Source organism: Neoarius graeffei, chromosome 18, assembly GCF_027579695.1.
Source record: "Neoarius graeffei isolate fNeoGra1 chromosome 18, fNeoGra1.pri, whole genome shotgun sequence".
NCBI lineage: Eukaryota > Metazoa > Chordata > Actinopteri > Siluriformes > Ariidae > Neoarius > Neoarius graeffei.
This window is the reverse complement of record NC_083586.1, coordinates 30571306-30591481: the sequence shown is the minus strand read 5'-3', so window position 1 is coordinate 30591481 and position 20176 is coordinate 30571306. Positions and strand designations below refer to the sequence as shown.

The window sequence follows — 20176 nt, the reverse complement described above, 5'->3', positions numbered from 1 at the left end:
AGGTCAAAGCCCTAAAGTGCTTTTTATTGTTAAGTATTTCTGTTAGAAACGCATGGGCAGGTGGAGCAGGGTGGTAACAGTGCCCTCCACAAATATTAGGACAGTGGAGTTTAATGTTTTGCAGGAGTACACATGGTCACTCTGTGAAAAGCTCTACTTCCCCTGTATATCTTTAAATGCATTCATATCCAATATGTACTGTATATTCGGTTAAAAGTTTAATTTGTCATCAAAGATAATCGCTCCAATTTAAATATCACAAGTTAAAGGTGACATTCAATTTGCTTTCAGCGATGATAACTTGATGGTTGCATTTGTTCTTCTACATGAACAGTATACTTACATGTATAAAATAGAACCTATACAATACATACTGAATGAAAAATAAACAGAAACACAAACTATTCACTCCCTTGGTTTCTATTGGTTCACAAGAACAAGGTTCATGAATACACAAGTCAATGTCCCGCGTCCTTTCCCCTTCAGTGAATTTCATTCACGTTTGACTGCAGAAAAGTGTATTTTTTTAATGTGTCTTTCAAAGCAAGGGGCCAAAAATTGTAAACGTTGTGGCTAAACCACATGTCGGCAGCTCTGTTTTTATACATCATATGGCCAAATGTTTGTGGACACTGACTATCACACCCATATGTGATTTCTGAAAATCCATCTATCCATAACCGTTTACCCTGTACAGGGTCGTGGGCAAGCTGGAGCCTATCCCAGCCAACTATGGGCGAGAGGCGGGGTACACCCTGGACAAGTCGCCAGATCATCGCAGGGCTGACACATAGAGACAACCAACCATTCACACCTACGGTCAATTTAGAGTCACCAATTAGCCTAACCTGCATGTCTTTGGACTGTGGGGGAAACCGGAGCACTTGGAGGAAACCCACGCAGACACGGGGAGAACATGCAAACTCCACACAGGGCTCGAACCCAGAACCTTCTTACTGTGAGGCGACAGTGCTAATCACTCCACCACCATGCCACCCTTTCTGAAAATCTCATACCAGATTTAGTTCCTTCTTTACTGTTATAATAATCTCCACTCTTCTGGGAAGGTTAGATTTTTCCACTAGATTTTGGCTGTGGTGATTTACCCATTCAGGTACAACAGCATTAGTGAGGTCAGACACTGATGTTGGGTGAGGAGGCCTGGGGTTCAGTAAGTGTTCCAGTACATTCCAAAAGTGTTCAGTGGTGTTGCGGTCAGGGCTCTGTGCAGGACACTCAAGTTCTTCTACTCCAAACTTGGCAAACCATGCCTTCAAGTAGCACTCTTTGTTCACAGGGGCACTGTCATACTGGAACAGGTTTGGGCCTTTTAGTTCTAGTGAAGTGATACAAAGATATTCTATACAATTGTGTGCTTCCAACATTGTGCCAACAGTTTGGAGAACCACATATACTGGAGATGTGACGGTCAGGTGTCCACATTCTTTTGGCCATATTGTGTATATCTTGTTTGTTGACTCTATGCTGGTCTACATTTAGAATAATCTCTTCACTCTTGATTGAAGCTGACTAATAAACGTGCAGTTCAGAAGTGATGCTGAACGCATGTTGAGGGATCAGAAGTTGAAAGTATCAGTGACTCTAATAGTCTTGGGTATATAAGATCTCATCACTGAGGTATCACTATAATTAAATGTTGTGTATTTTGCGTACTCCTTTGGTGATGGTAGATTTTGTTCATCCATCATTATTTGTGAAAACTGTCTGTCTGATGTCTTCTGGCTGCATGAATTGCCTTCTTGCTCATTGCCAGCATGACTTGCTGAATCGTGGCAGGCTTTTGCTGTACAGGAGGTTACATTTTGAGATGTGTGTTGTGACATTTGGTTGTCACAGTCCTCAAATGTTGTACTGTTTATTGGTGTGAATAACGATGAAGAGGTCATGGACTCCAGACTCTCAATGTTGATTCTCATGGGTTTACCTACCAGTACTTCTGATGAAAGACAGTTATTGGACATCACGCTCTGCTCTGGTGAATATGAGGCACTGGATCTTTGTAGGGTCAGAGAAGCATGATTGTCTATCTGTGATTTCAACTGAAGTATAGGACTTTTGAGACACATCATAAAGTCATCTTTTTCACAATCACCTGATGAATCCCCATCATTATATGTAAGTAAAGGTCTTTTGTGACAATCTGGATGCCCATTCTGTGAATGCTGATCTTTATATCGAAAGAACTCTGCTGTACCATTCTGAAGGACCTCCTCATACATCTTATGCTGAATCTCAGACACCAGTGGCTTCAAGATTTGTAATCCTGCCTGGTCAGAGCATGGCGCCTCTGTACCATTTTTATGAAGTTGTAGTTGTAAATGCTGTTTGTAGTAGTGATGTTCCAAACTCTCTCTTGTTGAACAGGCCAGTTCCCAAATATCAGGGGGTGGCAAGACTGTGGCTAGATTCCACTTCTGTGGGTTCTCCATCACTATAAGTCCATATTCAGGCTCAGATTGAGAGTCCACCAACAAAGCACTGAAGGAAGTCATCTTGACTCTTCCATACCTCACTGTCTGCGGAGTCAGAGGTAAACGGAGACGGCTTACCAGTTTTTTCGAAACAAGGTCTTGTTCAGCCTTGAGTAAGCTGCACGGTAAGCTTTTTACGATTGCCAAAGGACTTTGCTGTTCCTCAAGACTACTGCTGTGTAACTTTGAGCTGGTATATTTACCGATCACCTGTCTCTCTTGCTTATCAAAGATCAATAAATCTTGAGCTTTCTTTTGTTTAGTCACTTTCTTCATCCCCTTTGGGTTAGACTCATCTGCACGGTCTTGCTTCCTGTATTCAAATAAATAACTTCTTTTTTGCATGTTTGACAGATCTTCAAGTCTTTTCATCATATCAGACAAAACAGGACCCATGTTAACCTGTCTGACCAAGTCTCTAGTCTCATGTTCCTTCTCATTCTGCTCAACAGCTGCAAATTTGGCAATCACGTCTTGCACTCTGAACCTCCGTCCCTTAACTTCTTGCCCTGTATCACGAATGGATTTGTCAGCTTTTTTGATCCCATGAACCATTTTTAAATTCAAAGTACCCACTTCCCTTCTATGGGTTAAGGCTGGTCTGGGGTTGGCCAACAGATACTTGGACTGCAGAATCTGGAAGGTGGTAGGTTGACGAACCGCTGCTTTCTTAGTATTCCTAGTCATGGCATTCTTTTTTACTGGCCTCTTCTGGGTATCTGGACCTCGAAATGGCAATTCCTGGGTTATATATTGTAGTAGTGTGTCCAGAATCTCTCGGACCACTGGACTGGTTGAGCGTTTCAACATTAGCTGTTTAAGCATCCTGGCATTTACTGCTACGTTGGTCTCTGGGGCAATGACTCCTTGAGGCCTTTCCTGTTCTGCTCTGTATGAAATAAAAGAGCCCTTTTTTATGCTCAGAGATCCTCAATAGAGTATTTGTAATATTCCTTCCCCCTCCCCTTCTACAGAGACCTCTACATAGCAAAAGCAAGGCAAGAATGGGGATTTGGTTATTCTCTAAGAATCAGAGCCTCTGCTGTAAAACTGCTTTGTGCATTTGAGATGAATAAGGGTTAGGTTTATAGCAGGGATATAACAGGGCTAGAAAAGGTTTAGAGGATTTATTTGGGAGTGGGAGGTTTCACACTACATCATTTTAGACATTGTCTTCTCCCCTGAGGACCTTATAATTCTCTAGGATATCTTCAGATAGAAGAATAGTATCTGAAGATCGAACATCAGTTATTTAAAATCATTACATTATGCAAATGCCCAATAAATGTTACATTATATCATGTAGTGTGAAAGGTCTGAAGTTTAGACAAGCACAAGAATACTATTTGCTTACCTGCATGGTACTGCAATTAGAATAGGATTTTGGTAAGAAATCAAATTCTCACAAAGTAAGGTCTGTTTGAGGTCTTTTAATTTACATAATATACATGCACTAGAACATGCACACATGCAATACTTTTTACTATAATTTGACCAGATATCATGGATTGACAAAGCTCCTGGCCAAACTACATAAAAATCTCTTGGGGCAAACAATCATAAGGTGTTTTTTTTTTTTTAAATAAGTTACACATACTTTGTCACTGAAACAGCAAAACTGTTTAAATAAAGGACTGATTAATTTGCATTTCTTCTTTGCAGAAATTAGCAGTCCTTCTGGTTACACCAAACTTTGAAATTCGACTTAATTTAGAAATCTGTTAACTGACAAAGGATGGAGGTGTCAGAGAGAATAGAACACTGAGAACAGGTACAGGAGGGGTGTGTAGCTGTGCGGCTTGGGAACCATGTGAACTTCCTGTGTGAACAAGGAGGTGAGGAGCACAGTGTTACTTCTCTATATACTTTTCTGCAGCTGCCATGTGGTACAGTTTGGCTCCAAGCTCTTCTAATTTCTCCCTCTTGTCCAGGTCTTGGTATAGTCCTGGAGGTACTTGGTTCAGGCCATAAAGCAGGCCATAGAGACAGCCAGCAATCAGACCTGTCACGCTACTCTCTCCTGGAAGAGTACAAATCATCAATTTTACTGCCAGGATGTCATTATCTACATTTCTATAGCATAATGTTAATGGTTTAACTGTTTCATTACACATACAGGGTCTTGAAAAAGTATTCATCCTACTTGGTGTTTGTCCTGTTTTGTTACATGGATTTTTGGGGAGTTAGCATCATTTGATTTACACAACATGCCTACCACTTTAAAAAGGTGCAATTTTTTTTTTTTAAATTGTGACAAACAATAATTACAATGAAAAAAAAACAGAAATCTGGAGTGTGCATAGGCATTCACCCCCTTTCATATGAAACCCCTAATTAAGAGCTGGTCCAACCAATTCACTTCATAAGGTCACATAATTAGTTGATTAAGATCCATGTGTGCAATCAAAGTGTCACATGATGTCTGTATAAATCAACCTGTTCTGGAAGGACCCTGACTCTGCAACACTACTAAGCAAGCAACATGAAAACCAAGGAGCCTCCAAACAGGTCAGAGACAAAGTTGTGGAGAAGTATAGATCAGGGTTGGGTTATAAAAAAAAAAAAAAATATCCCAAACTTTGAATATCCCAGGGAGCACCATTAAATCCATTATAGCAAAATGGAAAGAATATGGCACCACTACAAGCCTGACAAGAGAAGGCCGCCCACCAAAACTCACAGACCGGGCAAGGAGGGCATTAATCAGAGATGCAACAAAGACACCAAAGATAACACTGAAGGAGCTGCAAAGATCCACAGCGGAGATGGGAGTATCTGTCCATAGGACCACTTTAAGCTGTACACGCCACAGAGTGGGGCTTTATGGAAGAGTGGCCAAAAAAAAAAAAAAATAAGAAAACACGTTTGGAGTTTGCTCAACAGCATGTGGCAGACTCCACAAAACACATGGAAGAAGATTCTCTGGTCAGATGAGACTAAAATTGATCTTTTTGGCCATTGTTGGAAACGCCACGTGTGGCGCAAACCCAACAGCCTGAGAACACCATTCCTACAGTGAAGCATGGTGGTGGCAGCATCATGCTGTGGGGATGTTTTTCATCTGCAGGGACAGGAAAGCTGGTCAGGACTGAAGGAAAGATGGATGACACTAAATACAGGGCAATTCTGGAGGAAAACCTGTTTGAGTCAGCCAGAAGTTTGAGACTGGGACGAAGGTTCACATTCCAGCAGGACAATGACCCTAAACATACTGCTAAAGCTACACTGGAGTGGTTTAAAGAGAAGCATTTAAATGTCTTGGAATGGCCTAGTCAAAGCCCAGACCTCAATCCAATTGAGAATCTGGCATAACTTGAAGATTGCTGTACACCAACGCAACCCATCTAACTTGAAGGAGTTGGAGCAGTTTTGCCTTGAGGAATGGGCAAAAATCCCAGTGGCTAGATGCGCTAAGCTAATAGAGACATACCCCAAGAGACTTGCAGCTGTAATTGCAGCAAAAGGTGGCTCTACAAAGTATTGACTTTAGGGGGATGAATACCTATGCCCACTCCAGATTTCTGTTTTTTCATCTTAATTATTGTTTGTGTCACAATAAAACAACAATATGCACCTTTAAAGTGGTAGGCATGTTGTGTAAATCAAATGGTGCTAACCCTCCAAAAATCCATTTTAATTCCAGTTTGTAATGCAACAAAAACAGGACAAACGCCAAGGGGGATGAATACTTTCACAAGACACTATATAATCTCATCATGTTTACATCTCCATGAAAATGAAGACAGAACTGAATTTGGGCCTAAAACAACAAAATGTGCATAATTATGTTCCTACCACCTTTATCCACATATGCATATACATACACTTTTGTAATGAATTTGGTTTTGGGTTAATATTGACACTTCACCTCCATGAAACATGGCCCGTTTACACAGTTCTCCCCAGTCTGAGCCTGCAGCCAGCAGAGCATCATAGGCGATCATGGGTGCATCGTGGCCCCTATGCCCTCCTCGGCCTTCAGAGCTCCAGCTCTTATACACCTGACAGAGGTGCAGTATAATTACTGTTACTGACAACTACATTCAGTGCTGGTGATTTCACTGACAGTTGATAAGCTACTTGGGTAAGCAAAGATAAGGTCTAATTTATATTCTAGTTAACTGCGTCTATGGGCATTACCGGCTATGTTAGAAAACTGTTATTGTTACTTTCTTTGTCCTTTCATTCATTTATCTTCAGTAAGCGTCTTATCTTGGTCAGGGTCATTGTGGATCAGGAGCCTATCCCAGGAACAATGAGCCCAAAGTAGGAATACACCCTGGATTGACCTTGGGATAGATTAAAATGTTGCTGTTCTACTTACTGGCATGCAGTACTCTCCTGTGCAGACTTGGAGAGAACATGCAAAACTCAATTCAAAGTAACCTGAGCTCAGGATCAAACCGAGTACCTTTGAGCTAAAAGGCAGCAACACTATCCATTGTACCACCATGACACACCCACTGTTAGATTTTCAACAATATCTGTACTACCAGAACAATCATTGTATACAATTACTGATTTCTACTGGTATGTACAGCTTTCTGTTTGCCAGTAGTTTTACCCATGTGCGTGTGTCTGGGGTGGGGGATACAGTTGTTTTTATATATATTTTATATATAAAAATATACACACGTACAGCCAACTGGCTTATATTATATTTATTACATTAACTTTGATAGCAAGACTACGTTCAGACTGCACCCTGAAACGACCCATATCCGATTTTTTTGCCCATATGCGACCTGTATCCGATTTGTTATTGACAATCTGAACGACACAGATCCGATTTTTTCACATGCGACCCAGGCCGCTTGGATATGTGGTCCTAATTCCGATGCATATCCGTTATTTTCACATGCGACTGCAGTCTGACCGGACAGGTCGCATTCATGCGACCTACACGTCATCAACAAGAGACAAACGCCACTATTCTGCGTTGGATAATCCCGCCTCTTTGGTGGAAAACAACAACATTTATACAGTTTTCAGAATTTAAATAGACTTTTATAGAATTGATCAAGCTAATGGTGGATTTGGTAGGGACCTGGATGTTAAACCATCCTGTATTACAAGAATATAAGATTGTTCTGGAAATTTCCAGTAATTTGACACCTTCGGTCTCATTAGTCTGCTGCCCACATTAATCAGATTATTGTGCGAGTTCCGCCGCCGCCACAAAAACCACATCGCCAGGTCTCGCCTCATCTCCATGCTTTACTTGCAAACTTGAAGAGTGCGCTTTTTTTTTGGTTTACGTATTACGTAGATGTGCTTATTACGTGTCAATTTGCGCATGCGGGACACTTTTGGGTCGTTTTCCGTTTATATTGGAGATCGCATACAAGTCTCATATAATTGGTAATGTGAACGGCCTAACAAAAAAAAAATCGGATTTCACAACAAATCGGATATGGGTCGTTTCAGGTTGCAGTCTGAACGTAGTGCTAGAGCGAGTCCAAATCTATGCCTGTAGATTCTGTGACAAATGGTGGATAACAGCTTGTGAAATGAAAGTAAATTAAGACGCAATTAAAAATGACAAGGCCTAACCTTATCTGTCTCATCTGCGTCATATGAATTAGGAAAAAGAGGCTTGTTCTGTCCTTCCTCTTCAATCCCTCTCTCCTGCAAATAGAACTGCCACTTGGCTTCAAAGTAAAACCATTTCTCCTGGTATTCTGGAAAGAGAGATTATTCACACAGTGAGCAGGGTTTAGGAACGTCGCTCTTACCCTATTAAACTTGGAAGCATTAAGGTAACCAACAGGATTACACAGCGCCAATAAAATACCAAGCCAAGTCCAATTACTCGCCACTACTGGTAATCACAAGTCACTTTACTAGGAACACCTGTACCCCTGTTCATTCAAGCAGTTAACTAAAAGTCAATCAATCATGTGGCAGCACTTGCATAAAATCATGCAAATACATGTCAAATTTGATTGACTGTGGCACGGTTGATGGTGTCAGATGGGCTGGTTGGAGTATTTCAGAAAGTGCGGATCTTCTGGAATTTTCATGCATGACGGTCTATGGAGTTGGTGTGAAAAAAAAAGAAGAAATATCCAGCGAGCAGCAGTTCTGCGATGGAAATGTCTTGTCAGGTCTGAGGATAACGATCACTTGTTCAAGCTGACAGGAAGGCTACAGTAACTCATAAAAACAAACACTTCACAAATGTGGTGAACAGAAAAACATCTCAGAAAGACTTATTGCATAACAGGATGCCTACACACTTGTGTTTATATCTATTGTGTGTAATTTTATGACTGTCCATTGTCACACTTAGGTTCCTAACCTGCCATGTGGCGTATAGTCTTCCTGCAGTAATCTTCAGCCTTGGGGATCACCTTCATGAGATCACGGCCCCAGTTCACCACCGGCTTGCCTTGGACTGCATATGAGGCAAACAGGGCAGTACAAAGAGATCCCAAAAAGCCTGCACATGAAATCAGAGTCTTAGCTTCCATTCCAGTTCTTTTCTAACTAACCCTCATTAATAATCCTCCAAGTATATATCACCTACTACTATTTCTTTCTGATTTTCATTCGATTTTGAAATTTATGTTTCATTCAAATGGATTTGTATCATTGTCTTAATAGAAGAAAAAAAATGTAATGCTAGAAAATAGTTTAATAAAATCCCAATATACTGTACCACTAAAACCATCCAGTCATTAATGACCGCATCACTGCCTTTATGGCATCCAGTAAAACAATCCTTACATAAACATTTTGTGTTTGCCTAACTGAGCAGAGAGTTTCCCCAAAAACATTTGGGGCTCAATTTACATCAGTGTTGTTTATACTGGTCATTATCGAGATGTAGAGACCCCCAACTCCGCGTTTTTAAAAGTAAAATCTAAAAGCAGTGACCTGGAGCAGACATTGCTTAATAATACTGGTACACAGAACATAAGAGGTAAGATGGCATGGGAAGATGACGAGTGCAATTTCTCCAGAATCCATTTTGTGAAGGTTATGAAGTTCTCATAATGCCCAGGTCAGATGGCAGGCTGCAACTAGTTTTCAACTAAAATCGCAGGCAGACGCAAGACTGGTCTTGCGTTAACGCACGATGACACAGATAACGTCAGAATGTTGCAGAGGGTCTTTAGTAGAGGCAGGTGGACGCAAGTGGATCATGATCTATTTGCATTTCAGCTGCGATTCGCTTCCAATTGGTGCAAATAGCAGGTTGATGCATGTAGAGGCAGGCGGTTGTGCAAAGCTTGAGTGACCAATCGCAGGTTGAAGCAGGTAGTGGCAGCTAGACGCAGGGGAAGACGAGTCTTTAGAGATGGCTGCAATGCATCGCAAGTAGACGCAGACTGCACCTGCAAATCGTTGACAACAACCTGCAAGCAGTCTTATGGCCTTATATTTTTAAAGGTTTTCCATCTAGTTGCGTCTAATTCCGACTGGTTGATTCAGCTTAAAAACTCTGTGTCTTGCAATACGTCTGACCACAACGAAGGATTTGACGCAAAATGCTTGTGTCCACCTGCGATCAGTCGCCACCCGACCGATTGCAGGTCGCAGCATGCATCTTTCTGCCATCTGACCTGGGCATAACATTCTAGAAAACGTTAACATAATATATCTTTAAAACTCTGGTCACTGTAGCATCACACCAATCACAAAAGTATCTAGCCTTGCCTGTCAAATCACACTTCTGGCGTATTTAGAAAGCGCCCAGTCTTGCGCTAGCATTCATGCACTCCAGCCTAGGCAGCTTGTATGCATGCATTTTGTGTGTGTGGCTTTACTGGGGGTGGGGAACGCTGAAGAGGAAGGATGTACTCAGTACTGTATTTCATCTCAACTAGCTAATTCCCACTATATCTGAGAATTAATAACTGGACCATACTATTGGAAGTTGGTTTCTTGGCTAGTCATGATTCTATGGCTTGCTGTAGCATGAGGACCATGTGGTACCTATGGGATGGTTATGGGTCATCCGGCCTATTTCAATGCCCACTTCCACCAGGTTTTCCAGTCTTTCAGGCTGCCAGTAGCGCATGCCCACACACATACCCTTTGTGGAGGCTCCAAAACCAGAACCTGTTAGCATTGGTAAGTATTGTCATGATAGATAATAATAATAATAATAATAATAATAATAATAAATAAATAAATAAATAAATACAAAACCAAGTAATAAGCAGTTCTGGTACAGGACTGGATCACTGTTATGGATAAAGGTGTACCTTTTTCATTAAACGGCGTGTGCCAGGCCAGCAGGTAGTTGTCAGGTTTGAGGCAGGCACAAGTTTCTACTGTGCTGGGGTCAGGAGTTCGGCCTTGAAGGGACACCATGGCTGCCACAAGGAGACGCACAACTTCTCTGTACAAATCTTCCAGACACCAATAGTCTTGCCAAAACAACACAATGCAGCATAGTCAGTTACAGTGAGGCAAAAAAGTATTTAGTCAGTCACCAATTGTGCAAGTTCTCCCACTTAGAAAGATGAGAGAGGCCTGTAATTTTCATCATAGGTATACCTCAACTATGAGAGACAAAATGAGAAAAAAAAATCCAGTTAATCACATTGTCTGATTTTTAAAGAATTTATTTGTAAATCATGGTAGAAAATAAGTATTTGGTCAATAACAAAAGTTCATCTCAATACTCTGTTATATACCCTTTGTTGGCAATGACAGAGGTCAAACGTTTTCTGTAAGTCTTCACAAGGTTTTCACACACTGTTGCTGGTATTTTGGCCCATTCCTCCATGCAGATCTCCTCTAGAGCAGTGATGTTTTGGGGCTGTCGCTGGGCAACACGGACTTTCAACTCCCTCCAAAGATTTTCTACGGGGTTGAGATCTGGAGACTGGCTAGGCCACTCCAGGACTTTGAAATGCTTCTTACGAAGCCACTCCTTCGTTGCCCGGGTGGTGTGTTTGGGATCATTGTCATGCTGAAAGACCCAGCCACGTTTCATCTTCAATGCCCTTGCTGATGGAAGGAGGTTTTCACTCAAAATCTCACGATACATGGCCCCATTCATTCTTTCCTTTACACGGATCAGTCGTCCTGGTCCCTTTGCAGAAAAACAGCCCAAAAGCATGATGTTTCCACCCCCATGCTTCACAGTAGGTATGGTGTTCTTTGGATGCAACTCAGCATTCTTTCTCCTCCAAACACGACAAGTTGAATTTTACCAAAAAGTTCTATTTTGGTTTCATCTGACCATATGACATTCTCCCAGTCCTCTTCTGGATCATCCAAATGCTCTCTAGCAAACTTCAGACGGGCCTGGACATGTACTGACTTAAGCAGGGGGACACATCTGGCACTGCAGGATTTGAGTCCCTGGCGGCGTAGTGTGTTACTGATGGTAGCCTTTGTTACTTTGGTCCCAGCTCTCTGCAGGTCATTCACTAGGTCCCCCCTGTGTGGTTCTGGGATTTTTGCTCACCGCTCTTGTGATCATTTTGACCCCACGGGGTGAGATCTTGTGTGGAGCCCCAGATCGAGGGAGATTATCAGTGGTCTTGTATGTCTTCCATTTTCTAATAATTGCTCCCACAGTTGATTTCTTCACACCAAGCTGCTTACCTATTGCAGATTCAGTCTTCCCAGCCTGGTGCAGGTCTACAATTTTGTTTCTGGTGTCCTTTGACAGCTCTTTGGTCTTGGCCATAGTGGAGTTTGGAGTGTGACTGTTTGAGGTTGTGGACAGGTGTCTTTTATACTGATAACGAGTTCAAACAGGTGCCATTAATACAGGTAACGAGTGGAGGACAGAGGAGCCTCTTAAAGAAGTTGTTACAGGTCTGTGAGAGCCAGAAATCTTGCTTGTTTGTAGGTGACCAAATACTTATTTTACCGAGGAATTTACCAATTAATTCATTAAAAATCCTACAATGTGATTTCCTGGATTCTTTCCTCCCCATTCTGTCTCTCATAGTTGAAGTGTACCTATGATGAAAATTACAGGCCTCTCTCATCTTTTTAAGTGGGAGAACTTGCACAATTGGTGGCTGACTAAATACTTTTTTGCCCCACTGTATATAGTTTGAGACATTTTCCCCAACTTTTGCTAAATGATGTCACAAATCAGAACGGTGAACACTTTTTATCTCTAGGAATTTCATATCGTCATGTGGTATTGTTATGCTTGGCATTCCAGGCAACTGAGCAGTAGTGCGTCAGGCTAAATTTAGCCATGTGTATAAGACCGTTGGAAAGGGATACTTTCCAGGCATTAGTGGGGCTCATCAGTAGCCACACACCCTCTATTCTGTCTGTCCACATCCCTAAAACAGAGCTCATATATATAGGCCCAGCAGGCTTAGGAATTCCCTTAGTGGCCGCTGACGTGAACTAAGCCAGTGAGGAGCTGTGGATGTGATTAGGTGGCATGTGGCATTTGAATAAGCAGGAACCTCATCCAAGAGTCTGTTCTTGTTCCTGTTAGGAGAAAAGCAGAATGCTTTGAATGACCCGCTGATGATGCTGGTCCAATGGCCAGCATTGTCCCATAGTGGTAGATCTATTCTCAGCTTGGTGGCAACCCTGTGGCTGAAGACAACTGGAGTTTAAGTGTTGTATGATACAGGATGATGGGTACTTTGAGGTATTAAGGGATTAAAAGATGGCAGGCTTATCTACAACTTGAGTTCTGTATTGCTGAAAATGCATCCATAGATGAGAAGAGGATAAATTCAAATTCCACTCTCGTATTAATGGGCACACAGATAACAGGGAGGAGGGCATGTTATTGTTGTGAATGCACATATATGAAAGTCAGCAACTGTTTATGAGATCAAATGTTTGCCTGTGTCATGGTCACCAGGGATAACGATGGGTACGTGACCTCTTTTTTTTCCCCCTACTATATATGGCAAATATAAAGAACAACCAACAGAACGTACACATTTACCATTAAGCAACTTGCTTCCATCTTCTTCCTTATTCTGAAACTAAAACCAAGCAGTTTCCATCTTAATAAAAAAAAAAAACAACCCAGAGGATTAGTACAGTGGAACGAAACATGAAACAAAATCCACAAACCATATCACTGTAGCTCCTGTTGCAAAGTGTACCAACAAGACGAAGGTACAATAAATTCTCCAATGAGGAAATGTTTATTTTTAAAAGCAATGGTAATACAGAGGCTAAAGTCAGATTATACCCAAGTGCTCCAAGTGTGAAACATAGCAACTGGCAGATCTGAAGTCGTCGTCGTCGTCTTTCTGGCAAGAACATAAAGTTTAGCATTCCTTGTCTAACTCTAAAACTCCTGGCTTATTACGGAGTTCTTCATCTTAAAGCATGTTATTTAGCAACCACTACATAAGTCCAGTGAAACTATTACTAAGGGTATGTATGATGCTATGGTGAAGTTGAAAATGGTAAGTAGTAACATGCAATCAATTTGACCTTTCTAGATGTGGACACATCCTTACCTGTAACAAGAGCCTCCGCTGTGGTCATGTGCATCAGAGCTCCGTCACTCAAAGGCCAGTTTTCTGGATCGAGTTTAAGGGCTGCCAGTCCCCCAAGAGCTGAGAGCTCTTTCTGTATCTGAGACCCTGACATGCAGCTTTCCCAGCGGCCTTTGCCGTATCCCAGTGAATCTCCTACCGCACCAAGGAGCATTGCGGCCTGGAATTTCTCCATCAGGTGCCTTTTCAAATCCAAACCATCTAAAAAATATCTTCAGGCAAGAGTAATAGCTGGGGTTCTTGGCTAGATGTTTGACGGGACCCTACAGGAGACTGGACTGCCAGTCTTTTCTAGCCTTATCCCTTTGGTTTGGTATTGTTCCAGATTGGGTTTCACTACCTCAGTGTCCAAAAGCTCTATAGAGTACAGTCAGACCAAAAATCAGCAAATACCCCCTCCTCTGTCCCCTCCCAGTCACTGTTCCTAATCACCAGGGCCATATTCATCTCTCTCTCTCACACACACAACCAGCAGTATCTTATCACCAAGCCTTCTTTGTGTTGCTGTGATCAGGTATCTCCTAAAAAGGCAATCTCCATGGCCAGGGGCGCAGATAGGATTTTTGAACTGGGGGGGACTGAGCTGTCAGCAAATGATTCCATTTTGTGTGTGTATATATATATATATATATATATATATATATATATATATATATATATACACACACACACACACACACATACATACATACATACACACACACACACAACCGTTCAAAAGTTTGGGGTCACTTTGAAATGTCCTTATTTTTGAAAGAAAAGCACTGTTCTTTTCAATGAAGATCACTTTAAACCAGGGGTTCTCAACCTTTTGCAACCTGGGCCCCACCAAAGCTGGTTCATTGCAGTTGGGGGCCCCTGTTCTCACCCCGTCCCCAAACACACTCACCCGCAGTGACGCCACCCGACCTACAGCACCTTATATCGACCGATAGATAGATAGATAGATAGATAGATAGATAGATAGATAGATAGATAGATAGATAGATAGATAGATAGATAGCCCTGGGCTAGATTATTATTATTAGTAGTAGTAGTAGTAGCAGTAGCAGCAGTAGTAGCATTATCCATGGTAGACTAGCAGTAAGAAAACAACAAAAACAACAAATTATTTGGGTAGAGCTGAAATGGGGAAAGCAAAAATACAGTGTGGGGTAGTAGTCTTTAAAAAGACTGTTTGGGTTTTGCGCTGTATCGATGGATTGATGATAGTAGACTAGCGAGAGTCAGCACGAGTTAACTCGGCAAGAAACCAGACTAGTGTGTGTGTGGCAAGCACTCACACGGTGGCCACGGTATGCAGACTCACTCACGTGACGTTGCGTCATGTTCGCGTCACGGGCTTAAAATAACCTACACACAAGATTTTATGATAGATTGATGATAGATTTTATAATAGTATTGATTTGTATGTAATAGTCCAATGTCCTGCATTTTGACATGGGTAAATGTGTTGCATCTGCTTAGCTACTATAGCCTGTTAGCCCCAGATTTTTTTTTTCCTCCATACATGAAGCCTACTCGCAACCCCCCTGGAGTACCTCCGCGCCCCACCAGGGGGGCGCGCCCCCCCGGTTGAGAACCACTGCAGTATAAACTAATCAGAAATCCACTCTATACATTGCTAATGTGGTAAATGACTATTCTAGCTGCAAATGTGTGGTTTTTGGTGCAATATCTCCATAGGTGTATAGAGGCCCATTTCCAGCAACTCTCACTCCAGTGTTCTAATGGTACAATGTGTTTGCTCATTGCCTCAGAAGGCTAATGGATGATTAGAAAACCCTTGTACAATCATGTTAGCACAGCTGAAAACAGTTGAGCTCTTTAGAGAAGCTATAAAACTGACCTTCCTTTGAGCAGATTGAGTTTCTGGAGCATCACATTTGTGGGGTCGATTAAATGCTCAAAATGGCCAGAAAAATGTCTTGACTATATTTTCTATTCATTTTACAACTTATGGTGGGAAATAAAAGTGTGACTTTTCATGGAAAACACAAAATTGTCTGGGTGACCCCAAACTTTTGAACGGTAGTGTGTATACATGTTATTTCACCTCCCTCACTGCCATCACCAGGAACTACCTGCAGGCCAGGACAATGATAACATTTTAACATAGCCTATGGAAATCCAAAGTTTACACATTATCATCACGCACAGAAATTGCAAAACTAGTTTTAAAACCGCTAAGTTCCAACTGTTAAACATAGCGAGAGGCTGGGCTACGTGTGTGTGTGTAAAGTGTAAACCAGTGCATCCTGACTTTCTAACTATGCCTGTGTGTTGCGTGAGCGGCAGTCAGTCAACAACTCTTCGCAAAGTTTCCTTATGAAACAATATGCTCGCTGAAATTATGGCAGGGAACGCCAGATTAAACATTAAAACTGCCTTCTGAGCACTGTATCTACAGGCTACCACCGAAAGAAGGAGGCTACCAGAAAGGCATCTCTACTCCGTATGATTTTACTTTCACTACGACATTACTTTGAACAGACCATCAAAAAATTGCAAGGTGATATGATAAAGTAAGGCACAGTTTACTTAGTCGTTTTTTTTTTTTTTTTTGAAAAAACGATGCAATCGTTTTCTGCCTTTTGGCACCCTTCATCATGCCGTGTTGGGGTCCTGAACTAGGAGGAGCTGTCCCCGATATGCCTGTCAAACTTGTAACCTTAGCAACCAAGCTCGAGCTCGCAACCTGTGCAGTCTGCGCAGTTGCAACTATGTCTGTACTGCTGTGCACCTCAATAAACTGAATGGTAATTAGTCTTTTGATTTTTCCGTGAGGTTTGCCTTATGCAAAGAAATAAGACAGCATAGACGTTTTTTCCTCCCTATAAGTGGGGGGGACCGAACGAGGTGAATTTAAATCTGGGTGGGACGAATCCCCCCCGTCCCCCCCTCTATCTGCGCCCGTGTCCATGGCACCATAGTGAAAGCCAAGTCCAGAATCCAGCAGCCAGTCCAGGATCAGCACTAAATCCTCTCCAAACCCATAGACAAGAATGGAGTCTTAGTAAAGAGACAAACATCATCACACTACATACAGTGCCTTGAATATGTATGCGCTCCTGCAACTTTTCTATATTTTACAGGGTTTTTTTTTTTAGCTTGGAACTACAACATGCAAAAATTAGCCCACAATGTTGGGGGAAAATCAATATAGTTTGGAGGATTGTTTACAAAGTTATGTTCCCAACTCTCAAAAGACTTAACTACAGCGGCCTTTGATGTTGTACCAAGTAACGAATAGGGATGAATACTTATGCAACCCAGAAATGTCGACTTTTTGCTTTTACCCTTGTTTGATTACCTGCAAATCCCTCCCACCAGTATCCAGGTCCCCCATGTCACATGACTGCTACCAACCAGCGAGGGTGTCGGCTACCACGTGCTTCCTTCGAGACACGTGAAGCCAACCCACTGCATCTTTTTGAGCTGGTCAAGCCAGCAAAATATACTCCAAGGGAAGTACTATCTACCCTCTTCCACATACGTGAGTTCATAGACACTCATGATTGGCTAGTGTTAACCATCATGATTCAAACTCGCTCAACTACTGATAAGAAGGCAAATGAGTTTCTGTGGCACCACTAAAGAGGCCTTATTAAACATATATATATATATATTTTTTTTTTGGGGGGGACATGGCGAAAGGTTAGAGAAGTAGCTTTGGGCCCAAAAGGTTACCAGTTTGACTCCTTGGACCAGCAGAAATAGCTGAAGTGCCCTTGAACAAGGCACCTAACCCCTAACTGCCCACTGCTATATATCAGGGCCCTGCTTTACGTTGCTCTGGATAAAAGCATCTGCTAAAATGCCTGTACTGTAATATTTTGTAAATCAAATAGTGAACATCCTGAATCAACTCCATTACAAATCACAAGCCTTAAAGCTGTACCACCTTTCAGATTTTTCAAGCATAGACCATAAAAAGAATTTCCCCCCCGACACCCACTTATTTTTGTTTAGTGGACTGAAAGCTACTGAATTCGAATCACAGACTTCCAATTTTATTAGCTTTTTTTAAAATAGAACAATTAATGAATTTAGGGCCACGTGGCCCAAAATTCTCCACCATTTTTTCCTGTTTCAAGATACTACATCATGCCTCACATGGTGGGCTTTCCCTGTTCGCGCAAGGCATTGTGGGATACAAATTTGAAACAGGAGAGGAAAATGGAGGACACGAGTGTGCAAATGAAATGTGAAAGATCGACTACAGTAGCGGAAAGCGAGAAGAAAAGACGTTATGTTGTGAAGGAAAGGAAACGCAGGACCAAACTAATAAATATCGGCGGTCAGCGAGCACCTCGGTGTGATCAGCTGTTCGTTTAGTGACAGAATGATATAACCGTCAGTGCACAGTCAAGATAAACCTGCGCACGCGTACATGGACTTCCTCTGTCTGCTTGAAGCGGGCGATTTCATGCACATTATTTGCTTGGGAATTCCCTCAAATTAAATAACTTCCCAGCCATGGAATGACCTGGATTTTTGAGATATTACAGAAATAAACCTGTCACAATGACCAAATTTCAGAGGGAACTAAATTTCACCGATCTTATGAAATCGAAAGGCCGTCTCACTTTAACACTACAAAAAGTAGAAAAGTTGAAGCAGGGTGAATACTTCACATACTGTACACAATCAGTAATGAGCAGGACACAATGCTACCGTCACCTTCATGTTAGCATATCACTCGTCGAAGCAGAGGTATTTAAGTTATTCAAAGAAATCGAATCATATATATGAGCTGATAGCTTACAAGGCAAGTAGTGGCGAGTTGGCTATAAGCCATATATATGACCAAATTGAGTGGAATCAGGGCTTTGAACCGGTTCAAGGAACGAAAACTGGGAACTTTTTCTATTTCACATGGAACAGAAACGAAACCAGAAACTTTATTATTTTTTATGTTCCGGAACAGAAACGCTTATTAAAAATAATGGTAACCGGTTAATACCGGTTTTTATTTCGTTCCTCAAAGTTTCCGTAGCCTACAAATAAAAAAGTCATTCTTCTCCTGCGCAAGTTTCTATGACCCGCTGGGGTTCACTTCCTGTGTGACGTTCGCTGACTGAATGGAGAGAGCGGGAGGGTGGACTACTATCACGTCTCCACATCTTAAATAAGAGGTAAATATTGCAGTCTATCGTTATTCGAAAACGTCAATTTCAAACACGATATCAATATATTTGTCCACGTTAATGAGAGGCTCGCGAACATTAAATGACGTTAATCTCTGTTAGCCTATCAATGCATAGGGCCTGACTAGCCTTTGGTAACACACTAAACGAATTCTCTTTCATTTTTGGCACTTTTTCTGTTTGTGTAGATGGGAAGACATACTGAGAATCCAGATCGCTAACATTTGAAATAATAATTGTTTTGAATTATTTCTTGTCTTATTTAATGAAGGTTGTAATAGAATTAGCCTACATTTGGCTTAAGCTGGATGAGACAGAGACATAATTTTAAAGCCATTTGTTAAACAGCTGACAGGGAACGTAATTAACCGTTCCGGGGATGAAATTTTTTTGTTCTAACCAGTTCGGGAACATCTATTTAATGGTGGAACCCAAAACCGGAAACGTTAAAATTCCGTTTCTGTTCGGAACGAACCAATAGGAAAAAAATTCTGGTTCAAAGCCCTGAGTGGAATAAATGTTTTATTATACACACATTCACTGGATTTTGAGAAATAGAGCATTTTTATTTTTTGCAAATTCAGTAAATTAAAAAAAAAAAGTCCGATGAAATCATTTCTGATCAGAATGTAAACAAACCAATGAAGTGACTAACAATTTGTGAAAAACGCTATAATAATTCTTGAAAAATGTAGAAAAAAAATGTTCTTACCATCAAATACCTTTATTCTGTATTTTGTTGCCTTTTTTTGTATGTATTTTTGGGGGGTTTTGGCGGTTGGCAAACCAACTTAAAAGGTGCATTACCACCATTGACTGGGCTGGAATGTGGAACAGGAAATATTGGAGAGGGGGAGACAAAGAAACAAAAAAGTACATTTCTTTTAGCCATTTCTGTTTCTTTTAAATACTTGATCATTTTTGGGGTTTTGTTTTCGAGTAGTTTTTATTTCATCCTCGGTTGGTTCAGTAAGACGCGCTGCCATTTTGTTTTTCTCTACTCACGGTATACGAGCTGATTGGCTATTCTACTACTAGACTATCAGAGCATGCAATCGCTCATATCCAGTGAATG

General features: G+C 41.4%; 1 protein-coding gene across 1 annotated transcript; it reads right to left on the bottom strand.

The window, feature by feature from the left end:
* Positions 1–4213: 4213 nt before the first annotated feature.
* On the bottom strand, positions 4214–14304 carry adprhl1 (ADP-ribosylhydrolase like 1). Its single transcript, XM_060898275.1, is given in 7 exon segments — positions 4214–4512; positions 6361–6493; positions 8046–8173; positions 8794–8934; positions 10434–10559; positions 10706–10870; positions 13913–14304. Coding segments are annotated over 7 exon segments (1206 nt in total). The 5' UTR covers positions 14127–14304.
* Between the last annotated feature and the right edge of the window lie 5872 nt (positions 14305–20176).